A 24543-nucleotide genomic window follows, 5' to 3' on the forward strand; every position below is an offset into this window, starting at 1 on the left:
TTGAGTTAGGTATTACAATATTATATTCCAGATTTTAAATGAACTGGATACGTGTTTATTAAAATATATGAGATCAAATCAAATCTTTAATAAATGTGTCCAAAATAATGGCCCAATGGCCCAACCCAGGGACTTGATCCAAGGGTAGGAGTGGGAAGGGGAGGAGGATACATGTGTGGCATTACATTCTTAATATGAATGATCTGGGTAAAGATGTTTATATTAATGTGGGAGAAAAAAAACTTAAAAAAGATGGTGTTCTAAATGTACTTAATGAGCCTAAGGGCCCACTTAGGAACAAAACCCCAGGGCAGGGGTAATAAAATCCATGAGGATATATGCATGGGATCATATTATATTCCAAATATCAAGTGAATAAAGTAGAGTCACACAAAAAAAGGTAACACAAAAATAACTCACTAAAATGTGTCCCTTATGTAAATCATGCTCCTATTACTACTGGACAAAGGCAAACTCCAAAAACGGAAGTCATACTGTGAGGAGGGGAGTATGCTATGATATTATATTCCAAAAGAAAGGTAAATTGGGTAAAGGTTTATGGGAAAACAAAGTGATGAAAAAAAACTTTTTCCAAAATGTGTCTCCATTATAATTATTGAGCCATCACTCAACCCTAAGGGACAGGAGTGGTATTGACAACGGGTGCATACAATCATCTAATATTCCAAATATGAAGTAAACTGGCTAAGGGGCAATGAAAATACAAGTAAAGACAAACATTTAACAAAAAGCTTTAAGCAAAATGTTTCCTCATTACATGATTCCAATAAGGAATAGCTAAAAGTTAACCAAAACCTTTAACCAAATTGTGTCCCATTACTTGACCCCATGACCTTGCCCAAAGGGGCAGGAGTGGTATTGAAATATATTCCAAACATGAAGTAAATAGGTTATGGGGTGGTGGTGATAATACAAGTGATGATACAATTTTAACCAAAATGTGTTCTCACACTTCTTTAACCCTGGCCCAATCCAGATGCAGAAAAAAAGACAAAAGGGCACCGAAAGTTGTTGTTGTTGTTGTTGTTGTAGGGTTTAGCGCCATTTTTCAGCACACAATAGGCTATACATGGTGGCCAGTATTAATGGTGGAGGAAGAACCCGGTAACACCCCGGAAAGAACCAGTGACCCACGAGAAGCTACTGGCAAGCTTTCTCACGTACCCACATCAGCCGAATCCGAGATTCAAACTCACGCAGACAGAGGTGAGATGGCAATGATCCATAACCGAGAGCGCTTTAGACCACTTGGCCACTCGGGGCTTGGCACAGAAAGAAGAGTGACATTATATTCCAAATATAAAGTGAATCAGTGAAGGGGTAACTGAGTTACTAGCTTTTTTTTCTCTTTCAAAACCACAAAAATTGATAATCATGAAAATAAATGAACTCATAAGCTACCATATTTTGGTGTGTATAAAGACCTGTTTTATTACCTAATATGCTTAATTTCAGGAGGGTGTGATTATTTAATAAAAGAATAAAAAAGAAAACTTCTTCCAGGTTGATATGATGAAAGATAAAAGCAATAAAGCTGTCTAAACATATGATGTTCAGTTCTTGTGAAATATAACATTAGTTGAACATTGCATTGTGACTAAGATTTTTACTGGTATTAATCTTATTAAGTATTAAATAATGCTTACAAACCTTGATAGTCCTTGTTCTACAATTACCTATCTTAATAAACTTGTTTTATATCACATCATTGTGTAGCATTTTGTTCTGTGACTCAACCAGAAATACATGTATATTGTTATGTATATTTAATTTGTATTGTTTGTTGGCTTTTCTCAATGATTATATGTTGTGCATATCTATATTTTTTAACTGACCTTGTCCAAAATCAAGTTAATGGTCTACATGACTGGTGACTTTTTGGGGTAAAAACATAATACATAGCTATAATTTCTCTATGGTTATAAATTAAATATTCAGATCATTATTGTGTTTACTTCAGTTTGAGTTAAAGATACAGTTTTGATTCTGACCATAAAAGTTCCAGAAAAAAACTTTTGCACTAAGTTGCGAGTATTTCCAGAAAATGGTAATTGTGACCTAGGCCAAGTGGCAGGGTAAATAACCTTGTTTACTTTAAAATGACTCATTCTTGCCTTAACATCAAAAGTAGAATCAGCCTTATTGTTGTGTTCAGTTTTAATTTGGGTGGAATTTATTATTCAAATTATTATTACACTGGAATTACAAAATTCTCAATAATATTCTTGGACTAAAACATTAATTTGGAATTATAGTGAATTCAGTCAAGGACATTTTGGATTATATTATTGTGATCTGTCCAAAGGCTGCTAACACATCATCACCTACCAGGCCATTGACACATTAGCATGTTTGAGACTACAGGCACATCAACACATTCAATATCAGAATTTATTTGGAACACCACTGGAATTTAGCTGGAACTTCATATATTTGGACATGTTATAGAACTTTTAGAACTATTTGGGATTTAATTCACAATACTGAAAGTTCTTTTTCAATTTTCACTTTGTATTCTAGGGAAATAAATTATCTGCTGAATTTTACAAAACTTGTTGGATTTTGATCTTTTCTGTTACTTAGCTTAAAACAATAGTCCTAACAATATAATTACTGGTGACTTGCTGCTTTAAAACTGTGCTAGGTACTGCACCGTTGTGGAACAAATATATGATTACTGTCCCTGTATATATTAAATACAAATATATGATTACTGTCCCTGTATATATTAAATGCAAAAATATATGATTACTGTTCGTGTATATATCCAGTATTCGATAACTGTACATCTTGCAAATTTTGTATTCATTTATCAATTTTTTTTGTTTTGTTTGAACTGTAATATAATATTTAGAATTCAAGCAGTGTTAATGTTTTTCATCAGAGGCACATTCAGGGGGCATCATTTTTGTGACTACAATTTGTCTGTTACAGAAACACTAACACTATTGTGGACAGAATAATAAATTAAGGTATGAAATTGGCAAGACTTTCTTCCCTAAGAAATAAATTTGGTTCATAGTTTTATTTCTCACCTAAGATTATAGCATTTTACATTTGTTTGTGACTATACAGCAATTAGTGCTTCAATGACTCAGTGTGGTCTTTTCAAGGTAACTGGCACCTGCTAGAGCTTTGCTAAACATAGTTATCTTGCTCTGTGTATGTAAATTTGCAATTTATTTACTTTTCTTCAGAAAACAAACTTGGTTCTTTGTTTCCCATCTTAGACCACTTTAACTGATACTTCTTTGTAACAATACTGTGAGCAATGTTTAATTGACTCAATCTCTTGTTTATAAAGGTAATCAGCACCTGCTAAAGCTTTGATGTGACAAACATAATTACAAAGCTTTGATGTGACAAACATAATTACAAAGCTTTGATGTGACAAACATAATTACAAAGCTTTGATGTGACAAACTTAATTACAAAGCTTTGATGTGACAAACATAATTACAAAGCTTTGATGTGACAAACATAATTACAAAGCTTTGATGTGACAAACATAATTACAAAGCTTTGATGTGACAAACATAATTACAAAGCATTGTTTTTGGAAAATTCTAGGTTGGAGAGGACATATATTTTAGAGGATGCCATGCTAGTCCAAATAAATAAATGGACCTAAACATTCATACAGCAACCTGTGTTCAATCTTGAATCTGAAAAATACAGTCAAAGTATCAATACAGACTCTATAAGGAACAGCTTGTTGGCAAGCATGAACACCACCCAGAATGTGAGGATGAAGATGAAGATGAGAGCTAGTATGCAGCAATGCCTAGAATGATGACACATGGATATACAATGATGTTTTAAGAGTGATAAAAATGAAGATGAATTTGAAGGATATGATGGATTACAATGAACTCCATCACAGCTCTTTTGAGGGACATCCATAAAATCAATACTGTACCTTTAAAAATGAGCAAAATTATCAAGACTTTAGAATATCTTACATCAAATGCACATTATATGGCAGAACTAAAGTTTTGCCTCTCATTCTGGGTCAAAAATCAGGGTGCACATTATACATCAGTGTGCATTACACATACCAAAATAAGATACAAACCAGCTTAATTTTTCTGGATTTTTCTCTGATTCTCATCAGCTGTGTTTCAGCTTTGCGTTCTTCAAGCTGGTTTCGACGGATATCTGCCCCAAGCTCTCCTTTCTGCTGATGGACTACCTGCAGCTCTGCCTGAACTTCATGAAGTTCTGCCTCCAGTGTCTTAATGTCTTCCTCCACATTTGACGTCAAAAACTTTGGCTTGTCCATCATGTTAGAATAATACCGTAAAGTTGGGTGGCAGAACACCTGATCCCCTCGAAGTGTGAAAGCCTGTATGGTGAAATAAGTCTGGTAACTAACTGATCAATTTGTCAAATTTATTCAAAAGTATCAAATAATATAGAATTCTCACACAGCGTTTTTTACAGTTGTAAATGTCTGTGAGCAATATGACTGTTACAGTTTTGTAGTTTTCATGTGTGAGTCTTTCCTATGCTTTTGTTTTTACAAAATAAAAAGCCTCCATGCAGAATAAATATCCATAATTTATCATTCACATTTTGTCTATATTCAGGACCTGACAAATATAAACATGCATTTCCAATGGTTTGCTACATGATTCGTTTATATATATATATTTGTCAACCACACACACTCAACTCTGGAGCATTGATTACTCTCAGTGAAAGCAATAGTTTCACTTTAAGGTCTTAAATTTAATGTCTGATTAATTCAGAGATTCAGTCTTGCCAATAAAATCGGGGCATGGGGGTGGGGGAGGGTGGGTATAGAAAAACAAAGGACTGGGCCTATAATTATAAATTAATATTTAACTAACGCTTGAATATCTATTACTACAAGTACATTTTGAAATATCAACTTAATTCCCTGTTTCACTCTTGTGTACTTTCCAGCTTATACATGCTGGAAAGTAATCAACATTTGATGGAGTTGACTGATCCATTATCTTGATCTCACAGTTGCAGGAAATGGACATATGTCTGCACACATACATGGTCCAGCTGGAGTACCCTTCTTGGATACCATACATACTTGCTTGTAAGTTGGATTCAACTCATGGTTAGTAGCATATTTCTTTCAGAATTTTCAAAGGTTTTTCAAGGTTCAAAATCATGGTTTTCAAGGTGCATTATTACGTTGATTTTAAAGAATACAGAAATGAAAAATACACAAGTTAATACTTACTATACTTCATATGCAAAATTTCTTTGCAAATTTTTTTATTTTAAAGACAGTCAAGAGTATGATCACTGATATCATTCCCATTATACTACACATCCTACATCTGTACAGTCACTGAACAATTTTTATTTTAAAATGTCTATGCTACAGTATTTACAAAGTCCACAATATTTTATAGTGAATTTTTTAATTCTTGTAGCTTGTCATCAACCTGTTTTTCAAGTGCTCCAAGTTCAGTGATTTTGTCCTTCACTCTTCTCCTCAAACTATTTGATGTTGTGATGACGGAAATTTTCCTGTGTGTCTCTGCTTTCAAGGCATAATCATCAGCAGCAGCTGTCATTGCCTGAATGTCTTTTTCAGTACATGCCTTTCTTCTCTTTAACTCTGCTATTTCCTCATCCAGTGCTTTTCTTTTTTGTCCTCTTCTCTCTTGCTCAAGGTTTTTTCTTTGCTCGTCTAAGTGCATGCTATACCTACTATATGCACTGCCTGCATTTATAAGCATTTTTAGTGTTATATCAATCTGTGTATTCCACCAGCATTTCTTACACTGTCAACAATAAATCTCCTTGCAATAAGAGTCCTTTCTTTCATATTTACACCTTCACACTCTTTGTTGATGGAAAAATCTCTTTCAACAGTAGCCTGTCCATGAGACAAAAGAAGAAATGTTTTAACTGGCCACAGATGAATATATTCTTTCTGACATGCAAGTCTGTCATAAAAGAATTTATCAAATATATTTGTTTTCCTAGAAAATGAGCTCAGAGACCCACTGCTGACAGCTTGATCGACAAAAGAAGAAAATCCTCTGAGGACAGAATCACATTTTGTGATGTAATATCTTCTCTTGTTGATGAGCACAGTGAGTAGTCTGCTTCTGCTTTGCTAACAAAAATTACTTCTGGATCGAGACATGCCATGTTTCTCACAAAGGAGCATTGCAGTGGGAACTTAGCAATAAACTTGTCTGTAAAACATATCAATGTTGCTTTACATTCATCGCAAAACTTACGGATTTGTAGCTCACTTGCTTTTTTTCTCATTTTCAATTCATTAATAATTGTTTCTGTAACAAAACCTATGTCTACTTTATGACTGATGACATGGTTTGTGAAAACAGTCACTACAAATGCCAACACATCCTTTGTTGACTTGATAGCTTCCACTTTTTCTGGCTTGCAGTATCATTTCAAGAGGCTGAATGCAAATGCATTCAAATCTTTATGAGCAAAGGGAAGCATTGATTGGTCTGTTTGATACTGTCAAGAGAGGTTTTACTTGCTTTGATAGTGAAATAAAAAATGCAAGCCTGGCTAGGAGAAAGATATCTTCAATTGCATCCTTTACAATTTGAAACAATTCTGTGCTTGGATCAGATACATATCCTATCATCACACTCTCTGCATATCTTTTAACAGGTTCAAGCAAATCCAGAATTCTCTGTGCAACTTTCACATTTTCTAGCTATCTATGTTTACATAACTCCAAAGGCAAGGTTGACATACCTGTCACTTTAACAAAATCATCTCTTCTTGCAGGAGTAACATGAAACAATATATAAAATGCTTTCAAAATTTTATCCAGTTTCCAGTCTGTAGCATCCATGGCAGCCTTACAAGCCCCATGGACTTTGTTAAGTCCACAGCTTCCTGCATCCAACAATTGGATACTGTGGTTGGTTTGCAATGAAAGGTCGACTTTTTCATGAAAAGACCAATTGCTATTAGGCCCATCCATAAAGATCTGAATCATGTTCCTTATGTTTAGCTTCTGTGTGGAATCATCAATTGCTTTAATCACATCAGATGCAGAGGCATGACCAAGGAACCTACATGCAAAAAATCAATGTTGTTATCATGTCTTGGTCTCAATGTCTATTTGTTTCTTCTGAGGTGATTTATTCATACTTTCATCAAAAAGAATGACAAAATCATCTGGCTTCACCGTTTCTTCCAACAATGATGTCAAGTAAGGTTCTAACCCAAGGCAGCAATACAGCTTGTTTTCCTGTCTGAAAGCCCAAAGAGCTTTGCAATCTTGCTGTCAGGAAACATACGCTGGAATGTCTGATTGATTCCAGAATTTGAGGAAAAACTGTTGTGCAAGTTGATGGTGTGCAGAGTCCATATTATTTCTGGCTTTAATGTTTCCTCCTTTGAAACAAAATATGACAAGACCATTGGAGAAGGAGCTGAAGATGTGTGAGTTCTGAATTTCAGGCTCAGCAGATTGTGGTTTGTTCTGAAACAAGTTTAAAAATGTTAATATTAAAGATCTTATTAACACTGTTTTTTTTGGGGGTGAAGACTGTACAGAACCCTCTTTTAATAATTCCAACTATGAAAATGAGATCCTGAAAATGGTTTTAGAATATTAAAATGAAACCCTGCAATAAACCCATCTGAAACACACCTATGAATATTAAATTCATGAGAACAAAAATTTAAATTAATGTGGGCCTGAGTAGTGATATCATTATTTAAACCTCCAACCACCCCCATAAAACAAAACAAACCCCAAAGATATTTGTTTTGTCTTTTATGTTATCACTTATCAAAAACATTGCATGGGTATAGTAAACTATTTCATATTAGATATATTAAATATTTATCTCAGCTTAGCTGGTTTCAATATTTTTAGATTCATTTGTTCATTACAATTATTGTCTATTTCCATTCAGTCCCAAAATAGAAACGGTTCAAACTACTTTCATAAATAAGACTATGCAGTTTTCTATTTTAAAACTCAGACATACCTCTTTTGTCAAAAACGATTTCATGCTGATGGTTTCTTGTTTTCCCATATTAGCCGCCATTACGAGAGCTTGATATTTTTTTCCAGGTGTATGAGATCATAAAGCACTCTCTCCCATAGTACGCAAATTTAAACTGCAACTACATCCAGGCTTTGAACAATCGGAAGCTCAAAACATACGGCTGCGCATGTTGTTGAAATTTCCGATTTGGAACAAACTTAGCGAGAGATCAGGTTTCTTTTATTTATCTTTTATATAGTTTTCTTTTTTATTGAAATCTGTAAAACAAAAATATTTATCAATTCAAGAAAATCAAGGCTTTTCAAGGTACCCAGACAATATTTTAAATTTTCAAGGCCTTGAGGGACAAATTAATTTTTCAAGGTTTTCAAGGCCCACTACAGACCCTGAAAACTGCAAACTGCACATACCTACATCTGTCATCACATAATGCACTGTCTGATCTGGTCTGTGCAGTTTCCTAGGACTAATCAATAGGACAAAAACCTGAAACCCTGATATTCCAGTACATAATGCACTTGTAGATCTGGGTGTATGTTGTTTGCAGATGGGCCTGACTTACATGTGAGTATATACAGTATGTATTTATGCTATAAATATTTTGCAGGATTTCCAAGCATTCTGTAATAATCAACATACAACTGTATTATGTATGGAAAGACTGTACCTACTAGCTTAGATTTTATATTTGAGTTGATGTTTTCTCAAAATTTTCTCTTAATATTTACACTAAAATTATAACGCAGACTGTGCATAGCAACTCTATTTACTGTAAGCCTGCTATGATCATTCTCATTTGTTACCTACTACCAGTCTAGTTTCCCAACATCATGGATCATAATTTTCAAACGTTTACTTCTTATCAAATTAGTTTGAACACAAAATTTAATTTCAATTTTAATTTTAAAAAAAGTGAAACAGAACATCTACAATTGCTACATCTTAGTGATTAAGAGCACCACAAACAAACCATGATATGCCCGTCTCATGACCATTTCTCAACTAATGACCTTGGCCTTGAGCCTAGGACTTGACAAGGTATTGACCTGGGTAAAGTTTCATCAAAATATCTGTAGAGGTTACATGACAGCTTGAATAAGGAAAGAAGCTAGTGAATTTCAATATCCCTGTGGTGACCTTAACCTTGAGATAGAGGATATGACTAGAACATGTAAGACACTGCCAAGTCAAGTTAAAGTTTTATTAAAATATATTCATTGGTTTAAAAAGTAAACCTGAAAATAGAGGTTACTGATTTATATTTTCCACTGCCATGACAATGACCTTGAGGTAGGGGCATAGCTATAGTATGTGACGTACAATCTAGTTATAATGTAACTGCTTAAATCACACCAGTTTGGAGACTGAACTGCCTCATTTGCATAGAATATGTCCTTTAAGCCAGTCATTTGACATCTGACATTACTTGTTTACTTCTTTGACAATAATAATTTTCTTTTCTGTGGGGAATTTGTGGTAAACACTGCATATCTACTGGGTATGCTTAATTTCAACATGCACAGAATGACATAGTTGCAAATTCAACTATATCTTCATACCTGCCAACCCTGACGAGTCCATCTCAGTAAGGCTGTTGATTGTTTTCCATAAGTTTGACCAATTTTCAGTAAGGCGTAACAAAATATCATAAACTGCTATTTTAAAGCTGGAAAACATAATTAAAAGTTCGGTATTCGGAACATGCAGAGATGATAAACATTATGTTCAACTGAAAAGTTTGTAAAGTATGCGTAGACTGTATTTACCACTAGTACAGTTGCACAAATTTTAGTTCCAAACCCTGTGCAGATCAATGGCATGACGTACTTCCTGGAAATTCTTTTTCCATTTCACATGACAATGGCAATCATATTTCCTGCCACGAGTCCTACTCAAATTGACATGTGATGTCCAATAAACTTAACTGTGTCCCTTCCGCTTTTTATTCACAAGAATCTAAATATTCCATTTTATTTTTCCTGTGTTGATTATTACCACTTTTCAAGAGGCTTATTTTCCCTTTTGTCTTAAAGATAAATCGCTTGCTGGATGCCATTTTAAAAGAAATCTGTGATGAACAGTTTGATCATGCAGACTCTTCGCATGAACAAATAGGTGCAGTTTAAGGCATCTGCTGTGCTGCTGTAAAGTTAATCTGATTCCCTGATCAATTTCACTACTTCTAATATGAAACTCGGATCCAAATCAACACAAATGAAAAAAATTTCCGGGTTTTTGGGCAATGATCATTTTTCTGTAGTTTTTGCTTTTATGCCATAAGTCCGTATTTTAAGTGCAATTTTCATAAGACTTATGACAAAATCGTAAGAGTTGGCAGGTCTGTATCTTGCTTAGAATTTATACAGTTTGTGACCAAATTGAATATTTATAAATATTCTTTTATAGTCAGCTTTCTATTTTATTGCCTGTACTATTTATATTGTTTATAAATAACTTGCCCCTGTATGAAAACATTCAAAAACAATCCATATGCTGCATAAGTCTGATTCTAACTTTATAAATTTGAACAAAAACTTGAGTGAAGATTTATATCAAGTTGAATACTGGTGAATACTCAGTTAATAACATGTTTATCAATCCCCTAAAAACCAAGGTAATATTGAGTGGAACTAAGGAAAGATTATCAGTGAACAGAAATCCATATCTTGAACTGTACCGTATTCACTGCATATGTTGGGACACGATAAAATAATTATTTTTTTTCCTGTCCCAGAACTTAAGGTGAAACATTTTTTCACTTTGGTCATATGTCCCAAGACTTAAGAAACGAATTAAATTTATATTGCATTTGTGCTCCCCACCTCCGCTGCACGTCGCAATAAAATAGATAAATAAAACGCTTAATTGATAATAAAAAGAAAGAAACTAACCTTGTGTTGTTATCATTTATTCCTTTTTTCAACACGAGCATTAAAGAATAAAATATTTCCATGAAATCCGTATAAGTAGCGTAGGCTTCCATACTGTAGCGTGTATCAATTATGTCCGATACAACACACCATGTTGTTCATTGACATGAATACTGAGAAACAATTGTGTGTGGTTGTGCTCAAAGGTTTGAACATGTTATCCGACTGAAAACTGGAGCCAACAAAATCACATACAAGAGGGAAATAGTCAACTGATATCTTGAAGATGCCATTCATGCATGACACGGTGTTGGGTGCAAATTAATCAAGACTGAATTATATCCAGTCTACTGTATGACAATATCTCGCCAAAAAAAAATCATTTGAAAACACATTCACTTGAGTGCAAGTGACAGTCTTTTCACCAGCTAGGGTTACATAATTACCCTTACTATACCAAGCACATAGAATCCCTGGTGGTGAATAAACACGACTGGCAGCAAGCAGTTAACTCCTTCTTTGAACCTACTGACATGACATCAAAGACAAAAGGTTATTTTTATTACAAAGCAAAGCAGGCAATCTCAGAAGCCAACCTCGGTTACTTTATTTTGTCAAGGATATCAGTACAAAGGTTATTTTATTGCAAAGCAAGCCAACATTGGAAGTTGACTATGGATTCTGTGAAGTGAGCCGATTTTTTATTTTTTTTCTTGAATATACAAAGACGGACGAGATATGGAAGCATACTTGGGTTCCTTTTCAACTGTATTCACGGGAATTTTGAAAATAAATTGAAACAATGGAACAAATTTTAAAGTGACACAATATAGTGCTTTGTGCACAGATGTCAATGACCCAGCGTACCCAGAATATCTGGAGAAAATAAAATCATGTGATGAATTCGTTAAGGCCAGAAGAGAACTATACTGTATGCCAGTATCTCGCAAATAAAAATCATTATTTGAAAACACATTCACTTGAGTGCAAGTGACAATCTTTTCACCAGCGTGGGTTACGTAAGTATCATTAATATTTACCAACAGATATCAGTGCACCTTTGTATTAATTATTACTAGAGATGCCAAGCACATATAAGCCCTGGTGGTAAATAAACACAACTGGCAGCCAGCAGTAAACTTCTTTGAACTTACCGACAGACATCAAAGACAAAGGTTATTTTTATTACAAAGCGCAAGCCGACATTGGAAGCCGACTTTGGACTTGGAGGCCGAATTTTTTTTAAAGGATATCAATACAAAGGTTATTTTATTGCAAAGCAAGCTGACCTCAGATGCCAACTACTGCATTCTTTTAAATGTGCCGATTTCTTTTTTTAGCTTTGAATATACAAAGACGGCCGAGATATGGAAGCTAACTTTGGTTCCTTTTCAAAAGTATTCACAAAAAGTTTGACAATAAAGTGAAACAATGGAACAGTTTTTAAAGTTCCATAATATAGTGCTTCGTGCGCGAACATCGATGACCCAGCATCATTACGAAAATCTGGAGAAAATAAAATCATGTGATGAATTCGTGAAGGCCAGAAGAGAAACAGATCATTTCGCCGACAATATGATCATTAACATGGATGAAACTCTAGTGCACTTTGATTGCATTCCTGGATGGACTGACGATAAGATGGGCATCAAAAGTGTGAGAATTAGCAAGACTAGTGCAGATTTGAAAAAAATCTTCCTTTTGTTCTTGCAGTTTCCACTTCAGGTGGTGTGTTGCCTCTAACAATTTTTCACAGTATGAGAAAGTTAAAAAAGTATTCATGTACCAAAATAATAGACCGTATGTATGCAGGAGAAGGGTTGTGTTGATGAGATGCTGCTGTAGTGGATTAAAGAGTTTTATCTGAAGTACAGTTTTATATTTAAAAAATAAAATTTCAGTTGGAGTGCAATTTCCGACATGTAATTTTCGAATGATTTAAAAGGTGTCCCACAACTTATGACTTGAAAAAAATGATATGTCAATTAATTTATGGTGTCCCAACAAATAGTGTCCCAACATATGCGGTAAATATGGTATATCTCTAACAATGAAATTTAAAATGTTCACACAGAAAAACTTCAGGAGTGCAATAAGAGTCTAGACTGGTGTACGCAAATGAAACATATTTGTTCTGTAGTAAACTCAGGAATTTCCCTTTTAGAGAGGATAAAATGTTATCTACCACTCAACTATCAAAAATTATTTTACACTGCATTCATTCTTTCTCTTTTGGACTAATAATGCACATTTTAGGGAAATACAACTGATACCAATATTGAAACAATCTACAGACTTCAAATAAAGGCAGCAAGAATTATCCTCAATTTACTATCAGATACATCATCCAGAAATCTATTCTTGAAATTGAAATGGCTGAAACATGAATACAGATCAGAATACCAAAAGTCCATATTATTGTTCAAAGTTAAGAATTAACTTGGTCCACAATATTTTAAGTCAGAAAAACAATATCAAGGACCTAAACTGAGTAAAAATCCAAATAATCATTGCAAAATATCATTTCCATAAACAAATACTTTAAAAAAAGCCTTTGCTTACTCTGGTACTATTCTATGGAATGAACTCCCAAAGCTATCAGATCAGAAGCAAACCCAATATAAAACAATGCTACCAATTTCTATACAGATTTATGGTGCGACTACATATATAACAGATAGAAAAATTAACACAATGAATCCTGTCTACATAAAAGTCAAGGAAACACAAAAAAATTTCTTTTTGCATATGTGTCCTTGACAGTGGTGAAGAATAGTCATACATTTAAGATAAAAACAATTGTCCTTACTTAGCAAGTGTCCTTTATATGGTGTCTGTTAAAGCAGGTTTACTGAAATAAAAAAATATTTGAGTAAGCCCTACCTCTCGACAATTAACTGGTGGACCAGGTAATGTGCTTGGATCCATCACATGTCGAGCCTCTCTGCCTTCTGGGATTAACAGGATGTTTTCTACTGTTCTCTGCAGATAACAAGGTCAGACTTAATAAGTTACACTGACTTTATATGAGATTAGCATACTATAGTATGGACCTAATTAAGGTCTGGTGATTGTAATACAAGCCATTAACAAAAGCGAATATATTTTGGATTTGATCAAAAAATTCAAGTATCAAATAAAATAATAAACTGCTTTATAACAACTGAAGCTAAAATATGTGATGGAAGCCATCTTGCATATTCTGCAATATTTTGTTACACTCCCTCTCTCAAGTAGATCAAAATGCTAGAACAATTTTGCATGACGTCTATATACAACCCCCAAACATATCAAGTCTCTTTCCCATGTTTTACTGGCGAAGTCAGCATCACATATATGCACATGCATGCAGACCCACGACATTGTACACTGCCAACATTTGCTTTAAACAGTATTCAAAGCTGACAGCACAATTCAGAATACATTAATTACACTAATAGTCAGAAGCCAGCCATTGGATAAACCAACTCCTTTCTTATGATGTTATTTCAGATAAGTATAAGCATCCTCTCATTTTGTTGCTGATGGTAACCTAACTATGACATGGGTGGATGCCACTTCGGATCTTGTCTAAGAAGGGTCATAATTAGGTCAAAGTTCAACCAACTGATGATTTGTGATACCCAAAAGTGTGAATCTTGAATGTACAATTAAGAGAGAAATCATGTTATATAAAATACTTCTCTGATTGGCTATCTTTCACAATTTGCATATTCAAGCTTCGATATGTGCATTCATATAGTCTCATTCTGCAATTCAAATGACTTTTCCAAATGGTTCTATTGAGAGTGCATACTTGAGCTTCAAATACACACATCTGAGCTTTGAGAATGCAAAATGTCTTCATGTATTGATTCTACTGGCTTTCTAGGTGGTTAATTACATGAAGTGGAAGTTTCAATTTAATGTAATGGGGAACTTGATTGCTGTTGTTGTTGTTGTAGGGTTTAACGCCATTTTTCAGCACACAATAGGCTATACATGGCGCCTAGTATTAATGGCGGAGGAAGAACCTGGAAAAACTCAGGAAAGAACCACCGACCCAAGAGAAGCTACTGGCAAGCTTTCTCACATACTGACATTGGCTGAATCTGAGACTCGAACCTACGCAAACAGAGGTGAGATGGCAGTGATCCATAACGGAGAGCATTTTAGACCACTCGGCCACTCGGGGCCCCTGAACTTGATTGTATGTAATGGGGATTTTGCACATTATAGAGATTATGCAACTGAAAAGAATCTCCCAACAGGTTCTCTCAAGTTTGCATAATTAAGCATTGATGGCTGGTCATACCTGTCACATTCTCTTGTCACCAAAGTATTTGAAGAGAATGTGAAAAGTTTAACAAAAACTGTCAAAGGGACTGACACTATACTGTGCAAAAAAATTCTCAGGAATTCAAGATAAGACCATTCTTCCTTTTAACTGCTGAGTGCTGAAACCATCTCTGATATTCATCAGTGATGATAATATGGGGTGAAACAATTAATCAATATATCAATATTTTTCCTTATCAATACATGAGTCAAAGAATCAATACCAAAAATACCAACAAAATAAACTACTGACAATACCAACTCGCTTTCTACAAATACAAGGTGACTAACATATGTGGTTTTGAAATCTGTCATCACCTCCACCAATTCCACACTGATTATTTTATTATGTCATTATGCTCAGCCACTGATAACTTATATAAATGTAAAGAAGACATTCCAGATTTGCTCTTATGAAGGATTTAAATAATTTACTGGTCAAATAAAACTGTTTCAACACAAAGTTTTGCTGTTACTTCATATCGTGTTGACTTGTTTTGAACATAAGGGCTACAATTCTGGTGTGCCACACAATGAAATAGGTTATGTTCAATTATGATTGGTGGTTATTGTTTGTTCCAGTCCAGAATAAAACATTAACCACCAATCAGAACTGTAGCTTGTTCACTGTATGACACAACAGAAGTATTGGCATCCAAATTCAGTCTAAATCTGTAAAGTATTTACATGGTGAACCAGTTTGGAATGTTTCAATTTACATTGATATATGTAATCAGCAACTGAACATGCCAACAGGATAAAAATTTTTTAGCACAGAACCAGAAAGGGGGCAGATTTGAGCTGCACAAGTAGTCATCTTGTTAATTTGTAGAAGGGGAGTGTGTGTTGTCAATAATTTCCTTCTTCACTCTCAGAAATGAGTGTGTCCACAGCAGCTGTTTTGCATCTGCAGAAAGTACAATGTCAAGGATATGGTTGTTAACCATCTCCACTCCCATACATTGACTTGTTCTACATAAAACCATCTCCGCTCTCATACTATCACTTGTTCTAGATAAAACCATGTCCACTCCCATACTTTGACATGTTCTAGATAAAACCATCTCCGCTCCCATACTTTGACTTGTTCTACATAAAACCATCTCTTCTCCCATACTTTGACTTGTTCTAGATAAAACCATCTCCGCTCCCATACTTTGACTTGTTCTAGATAAAACCATCTCCGCTCCCAATACTATGACTAGTTCTACATAAAACCATCTCCACTCCCATACTTTGACTTGTTCTAGATAAAACCATCTCCGCTCCCATACTTTGACATGTTCTAGATAAAACCATCTCCGCTCCCATACTTTGACTTATTCTAGAAAAACCCATCTCCGCTCCCATACTTTGACTTGTTCTAGAAAAAACCATCTCCGCTCCCATACTTTGACTTGTTCTAGATAAAACCATCTCCGCTCCCATACTTTGAATTGTTCTAGATAAAACCATCTCCGCTCCCATACTTTGACTTGTTCTACATAAAACCATCTCCACTCCCATACTTTGATTCATTCTAGATAAAAGTTTCTTTGCAAAAGGAAACTGCATTATTTCTTCTGTTTTGAAGACTGCACCGTAATGCCTTCAAACTTGAAGTTAAAACATGAAATTGGTGATATGGCATTTTAAAGGCATTCATGTAGTGCAAAACAAAGACCATGAAGACCAAGATAAGTCCTGCACCTGATCAAATGGAGCAGAATGAAATGGCCGAAAAGGCTTAATACAATTCACTGATACGTAACATACAGTCTGGTTGGAAGTATTTTTGTTATCTTGTCAAGGTTGAGCATAGCATACGGTCATCTACATGTGCCTGTTATCTATGGAGGGGGATTACCGTCATAATTCTGTGCATGTATTTTCTAATCTTCCTTGATGTATTATTCTAAATGGCTGCTTGCAAGTGCTACTTTCATAATTCTATCAATGTATATTGTATTTTCATTGATGCAAATTATACGTGGCAGTTTGCAAATGCTATTTTCCTTCTGCATTATTGCTACATTCATAATTCTAGTCATGAATTTTCTATTTTTCATTGATCCAAGCTGTAAATGGCTGCTTGCAAGTTTTTTGATCTACTTTCCTTCTGCATTATTGTATCTTGTGATTTGCCAACTACTGAATTGATTCTGTAGTTTGCTGTATGACAAATGCTATGTCAGTTATTATAAGTTTAGTATATTCTGTTTATAAACTTTACAATTACATCATTCCAACTGCTGTTTTCATACAGATTTGGCCTTGCAAAAATATAAACACTAAGTTTTATCAGTATCGTCTTTGCTGTCCAACTCTTGTCGCCATCTGTTGTCATAATGGCATACTAGAGATTAGCATGGCATTATGACAACAGACGGTGCTCTAAATTTCTAAAGTTTTTCCTTTACCAAATATAATGAATGCTTCCCACGGAGCCTTACGGCATACATTTTGTGTCGATAACTCTTTCAGTACCATTTTTAAGGTGTACGTTAGCAACAAAGTTTTAATTGTCTTTAAAAACCATATGTTTTCTCAAAGATCTAAGTGATTTATAGCATCTTACGCATACACTGCAGCAGGGTGGTCCATCTTTTTCAACCCCAGTTTTGATGCACTTATGTATTTACCTTCACCATTTAAGAAATCTACTTTTTAGTGGTATCTCTCATTACTTTGTAAACTTTAGTTATTTTAGCAAAATAAGGATCAGAAATGACAATGATATATTCCCTCATATTCTTCTTAACGAGCTTTCATCAGACGAACCCTGGTTGTAAGGATCATATTGTATGTCACCCGTTTTGACACACCTCACTGACGTCTATCTAATCCTGTGATACTCTTGTAAAAAAGCTCCCACAAAAATAAAATATTTCAGAACAACATCAATAGCACATAAAAAAGTTTATTGGTAAAATGACATTAAAAAAATTAAGCATTCCTTAAAGGTATTATTATTCCTATCATGATCTTCATTTTGGAACATATTTTGCTGCAAAAACCGAAATAATCAAACTGGAAAATCATGTTCGTATCTGATAAAAATGTTTACTTGCAATTAGAAGTATTAGATTTAGTGTACAATTGTTTTCCAGTACTTAATTTGCACTGTTAATGTACAGAACCTCAACCTTTGAATGTACTTATAAAAAATAAAACAATTAACCAACTTTAAAACTGGTTTGCATCCTTTAAAACTTTTGTCTCGAAAAGTGGAAATAATCAGAGACAAAAGATGTTACGGGAGATTTTACTTTTATTTATTGTAATTCTTACCATAATCAAACCAATTAAAATTAATAATTTGGTTCAAGAATTTTAAAAATACAAATATAGCACCCTTAGGTTCCAATTATTCAGCTGCTCTTTGTCACATTAAAGATTTTAAAAAAGTTTTAAAGAATTTTTGAAATATGAATGCAGTGACACATGATTCTAACTTTTTAATTGTGCTGCTCTTTGCAATATGAAAGTAGTTTAGTGAATTATCTATGATCAAAGAAAGAGAGAGAAAGAATGAGAAAGAAAATGCACAACAACTGCATATTCCATGAATTTATTGTAACTGTGTACATGTATCCTGGGTTGATGAGTGTGTTTTGGGACAGTCTTCAGTAAGTATCAACAAAAGAATAAACTCTACTGATCTTACTCGATAATTATATAGGGTAGAATTTTACAGATCGCTGTCTTTTTATTTGGTTTTATTCTATTTAATTGCCTACATTTATCCTGGGTAGCTGAGGATGTTTTGGGACAGTCTTTCGTAGTTTTAGGGTAGTCATGGGGTCTTTCATTTGGTGATAAATACCAATATGAGGAAAAAAACTCTCTTGATCTTACTCGATAATTATACAATGCAGGATTTTTACTGATCACTGTCTTTTTTTAAGGTTTTATTCAATATAATGGGATACATGTATCCTGGGTAGGTGAGACTGTTTTCGGACAGTCTTGAGTTAGCACCATTACTTTCAGGGTGACAGATAGAAAAATTAAACTGTTGGATGTCTAATTCATGCATAAGTTGTTGGAAATAATCAAACATAAAATTTAGACAAATTTGTGGAGGCAAACAAGTGTTGAAAACATTGCCTAAACTTTTATTACAGTTTTTGCTTTAATATTCTTGACAGGAATAGACTTTGGAAATCTCGAGGACGCACACATTATGGTCAACAAGTATTGGTTGCTTGACTTGGTATTATGTAAAGAACCGACAATCTACCATTTTTCTGTTAAATGGCTTGTCAGATGGTCAAATGCAGGAATATGTTGCAGATGTGCCTTAGATATCTTCTGATTGGGATTTCCTACCATTTGACAAGTGTTACAAGAACTATGGTACTTATAAACATCACTTTCAATTTTCGGCAAATAAAAATGATTCAGGATCTTGTGATAAGTCTAACTGACACCAAAATGACCAGCTTAAGGAGTTTTATGGGCTAGACTATGCATTTCCTGTCTATATGACTTAGGAACAACAATTTGATTGCTCACTGACCACTCATCACCAGCAGGTACATCAGGTGTCTCCATTTTCTCATAATGACCCCATTTTTCACAAAGTAACAAACTGTTACTTCTATGGCTTCAATTTCTAAAACCCAGTCTTGTGTCTTATCTGAGGAATAGTACTTGAGAGCCTATAACTCCCATTAAAATGACTTGTATACTTATAAAGTAGCTGTTACTTTCGTCTCAGATATCTTACAACTGCAGTCAGAAACTGGCTAGCGGTTTCTAATATTCTGTGAAGAAACTAACTTACTTATGAATCTAATCTAATTTAATCTCTCTGTCTCTGTCTCTCTCTCGTGAATAAAGAAGAAATGAAAGTATGGCCTCAAGGTACAATTATCTGCAATTTGCTCAAATCTTATGAGGTCTTTACTGCTACAAAAAGCAGAATTTGCACTGCACTCTAAAATAATAAATATGCTCTAAACTGATAATATCGTGAATGAGAATATATATAAAAATTAGGGCCTTAAATCTTGATTGTAACCGGCTACCCTATTCTGCCACCATTCAGCAGCGGTAAATTAAACAGACAAAATGTTCAAACAGAATGGGGTGGGAAGGGTTAGCAGAAATATAATGTTGTGTTAATACACCTAACTGTGTACAATTTGATACATTTAATTTGTTTTGTGCTACTTGCAGGCCACCTCTCTTCCGAATGTTAATACTCTGAGATATTAGCTGCTGTAATTTAATTTGAATCATATTTTAAATAAGATGCCCTAACATGCCATAAAGTGGTATAACCTCTTGTCGCTAGGGTCAGGGGAGTAGTCGTATTGTAAGAAATCAACGTGTCACAGCACCATCTGTTGTCATAATGAGGCATTATTTTATGCTAACTTCCTTGATTCTAACTTGCGACATGCTTGATGCTACATTATAGTCATGACTTTGGAAGGTGCAATTTGTGTAACTTGTGACATAGAAAGTTTATAAATAGAATGTTAAAACTTGTAATAACTGACATAGCATTTGTCATACCACAAACGATAGAAGCATTTCAGTAGTTGGCAAATTGCAAGATACAATGCCAGAAGGAAAGTAGATCTAAGCACTTTCAAGAAGCCATTTACAGCTAGCATCAATGAAGTACAGAAAATTCATGACTAAAATTATGAATGTAGCACTTGCAAGCAGCCATTGACAGTAATGCAGAAGGAAAGTAGCACTTGCAAAGTGCCATATACAATCTGCATCAATGAAGAATACAATATACATTGATAGAATTATGAAAGTAGCACTTGCAAGCAGCCATTTACAATAATGCATCAAGGAAGATTAGAAAATACATGCATATAATTATGGCAGTAATCCCCCTCCAAAGTTATCTGCATGCTAAAAATAAAACCAATATGTCAACACACATAAAAGATCACCAACCTACCAAGATGACTATTGTAGTAGCTATATTGGATGTCAAATTGGCACCATTTTCATTTGGGATCAACTACACATCATACACAGTCTTTTAGTGAAAACCTCATGATATGGCAATCAATTCAGGATGAGTAGAAATGACAAGATTTTGAAGATGGCCACAATTTTATGATCATATGGGCACCATTTTTATTTTAAGATTGACTGGAACATAAGAAAGTCTTTTACTGGACATCACTATGGCACCATTTTCATGTAGGACCAACTAGACATCATAAAACGTCTTTCAGTGAAAACCCCATGTTGACAAGATTATCCTTTCAGAAGATTTTCAAAATGGCTTCCATGGTGGCCATAGTGGGATTGAGATTAGCACTATTTCCATTTAGGACAAACTAGACACCATAAGAAGTAATGAAATGAAAACACCATACTGATATGACCATCTAGTCAGAAGAAGTATCATTAACAAGAATTTCAACATGGCCATGGTGGTGACCATATATTATGTCTGAACAGTACCATTTTCATTTCATGGACTAGATGGAGTGTTTGAGTTGATTAGTGCTTATGTGATACAACTCAGGCCTTTGTGATATAAGTCTTATTATTTGTTCCATTTGAGAAAAAAAATGAATGAGTGGGTTTACAAAATGTGACCCATTTTTCTTACACTATTCCAACAATCTGGGTTTACAGCAACTGTTCATCTTGAGCACAAAATTTGAACTCTGATTAAAATTATGAAATTCTGACTGTCAGAAACTTTGCCTTAAATTCAAATTTTAGAGTTGTAACCTTTTAGTTAAATTGCTGTGGGGGCCCCGAGTGGCCGAGTGGTCTAAAGCACTCTCCATTACAGATCACTGCCATCTCACCTCTGTCTGCATGGGTTTGAGTCTAGGATTCGGCCAATGTGGGTATGCGAGAAAGCTTGCCAGTAGCTTCTCGTGGGTCGGTGGTTCTTCCTGGGGTTTTCCCAGGTTCTTCCTCCACCATTAATACTGGCTATCATGCATAGCCTATCATGTGCTGAAAAATGGCGTTAAACTCCACAACAACATAAATTTTTGTGCTCAGAAAGTTTCATAATGACGGAGACAGAACAACCATGACCTTACTATTCATTCATTAATAACTAAATTATAAGAAATGCATTCCTGGAAAATGAAACACCTGAATTGGAACCTGAAAAACTTACCTGCATGCAAAAACTTAATCATACTGTTGGATGTAAGGAAACAGTTAACACTTTTAAATAATAAATTAAATATTATGGTAATATGATATATAATAACTTACAAATTTATACAGTAAATGTAACATGATAGTCACCTGGTCAATTAGTATGTTGGCCACCATTGGGTTCTCTGGTTCTATTACATCAAGAATAGATTGATACTTGCCACTTTGCACACACTAGAAGAAGAAAAAAACACAAAAACTTTGTTCTAAGAAAAAAGCAGGATATAACCATAAGATGAAATGTTGTTATTATCATAGGGCATAAGCCCTTGACCACATGGCCCTATAAAATGTTGTTATTATCATTGGGCATAACCCCTTGACCACATGGCCCTATGAAATGTTATTATCATAGGGCATAACCCCTTGACCACATGGCCCTATAAAATGTTGTTATTATCATAGGGCATAACCCCTTGACCACATGGCCCAACAAATTTTGTTATTATCATAGGGCATAACCCCTTGACCACATGGCCCTATAAAATGTTGTTATTATCATAGGGCATAACCCCTTGACCACATGGCCCTAAAAATTTTGTTATTATCAAAAGGCATAACCCCTTGACCACATGGCCCTATAAAATGTTATTATTATCGTAGGGCATAACCCCTTGACCACATGGCCGCAACCAGGGCAGGAATAACAGGAGGTAATTGAAATATACAATGTTCCAAATAATGTATAAATTGGATGACAATAAACCAACAAAATATGCTTCTGACCCAACAGCCACTTCAATGGATATAATCCAAGAAGAGGAGCAATACAAGGTGATAAGTAATTATGTGATGATGCTTTATTCCAAATTAATTAATGGGTAGGTAAGCCTTTACTGAAAGTGTCCTACTATTTGACCAAATATTGGAAGAAGTGAAATGATATGATCATATAACTACACCACTTCCTCAATAACTTGTGCCCTGATAACTTATAAACTGACTTTTAACATAGTTTATGGAGTGGATCCTGATTTTTTATTTAAAGAAAACATTAAAAAATGGCCTGATGTGTTGAATGTGAAGAAAATTCTGATCAGAAATGGTAAATGAAACTTTGATATATAACTCATTTTATAATCGAAAATGGTATTTAGTACACAAAATGTTAGAATCAACATCATGAAATTTACTAGTTTTAATAACAAATCACATATTTTGTTAGATTTTAATGGAAAATATTTTTTCAATGCACAGTAAATAGTAATAGTCATTTGTAAATGTGAATATGTATAGATATTAATGAATAATTTATCCTAGTCATTTGTAAATGTGAATATGTATAGATATTAATGAATAATTTATCCTAGTCATTTGTAAATGTGAATATGTATAGATATTAATGAATAATGTATCCTAGTCATTTGTAAATGTGAATATGTATAGATATTAATGAATAATGTATCCTAGTCATTTGTAAATGTGAATATGTATAGATATTAATGAATAATTTATCCTAGTCATTTGTAAATGTGAATATGTATAGATATTAATGAATAATTTATCCTAGTCATTTGTAAATGTGAATATGTATAGATATTAATGAATAATTTATCCTAGTCATTTGTAAATGTGAATATGTATACATATTAATGAATAATTTATCCTAGTCATTTGTAAATGTGAATATGTATACATATTAACCAATAATGTATCCTAGTCATTTGTAAATGTGAATATGTATACATATTAACCAATAATGTATCCTAGTCATTTGTAAATGTGATCATGGAGAGTAAAGGAATCAAGCTAAACAATTACTTGGTGAATAAAAAGCTTTGTATCACAGATATGGTTCATAACAGTGGAGTGAAATTGCCAAGTGGATGCTCAGAGGTGGGCAAAAGAATGAACAGAAATATCAGAATTACTTGATGATGTTAATTCTGATTATGGTTTCAAACTAAAATGGAAATGGGCTACAAATGATAATAGAAGGTGAATTTCAGTACGGACATAGAATAAAACAAAATTGGTTGTCAGAAGAGATATGCTTGGTGAATCAGGCTGTGAAATGTTAAGTGATATTTGTCAAAAACGGCAAATATTATATTCTCATTTGCATGTTTGTTTTTAAAAAAAAATGTTTAAACCCATTAAATTCATGTTTGGTAATGATTAACCTCTATGAATATATTTTTTTACATTCTACTGCAAATCAATCAATCAATCAATCAATCAATTTGATT

At 34.1% G+C, this 24543-nt stretch overlaps 1 protein-coding gene across 4 annotated transcripts in view; it reads right to left on the reverse strand.

Annotated features, from left to right (window-relative positions):
- LOC149807325 (structural maintenance of chromosomes protein 6-like) overlaps positions 1-24543 on the reverse strand; it is a 106130-nt gene that overhangs the window by 24582 nt on the left and 57005 nt on the right. For all 4 annotated transcript variants that reach the window (XM_089965324.1, XM_089965341.1, XM_089965351.1 and 1 more), the window contains 3 exons: positions 22445-22528; positions 13775-13873; positions 4097-4366 (listed from right to left, as the gene is read on the reverse strand). In XM_089965324.1, coding sequence (XP_089821450.1) covers positions 4097-4366; positions 13775-13873; positions 22445-22528 — 453 coding nt within the window. The remainder of the gene's footprint in view (positions 1-4096; positions 4367-13774; positions 13874-22444; positions 22529-24543) is intronic.

Source organism: Sinohyriopsis cumingii, chromosome 1 (assembly GCF_028554795.1).
Source record: "Sinohyriopsis cumingii isolate HCF-2022 chromosome 1, ASM2855479v2, whole genome shotgun sequence".
Taxonomy (NCBI): Eukaryota; Metazoa; Mollusca; class Bivalvia; order Unionida; family Unionidae; genus Sinohyriopsis; species Sinohyriopsis cumingii.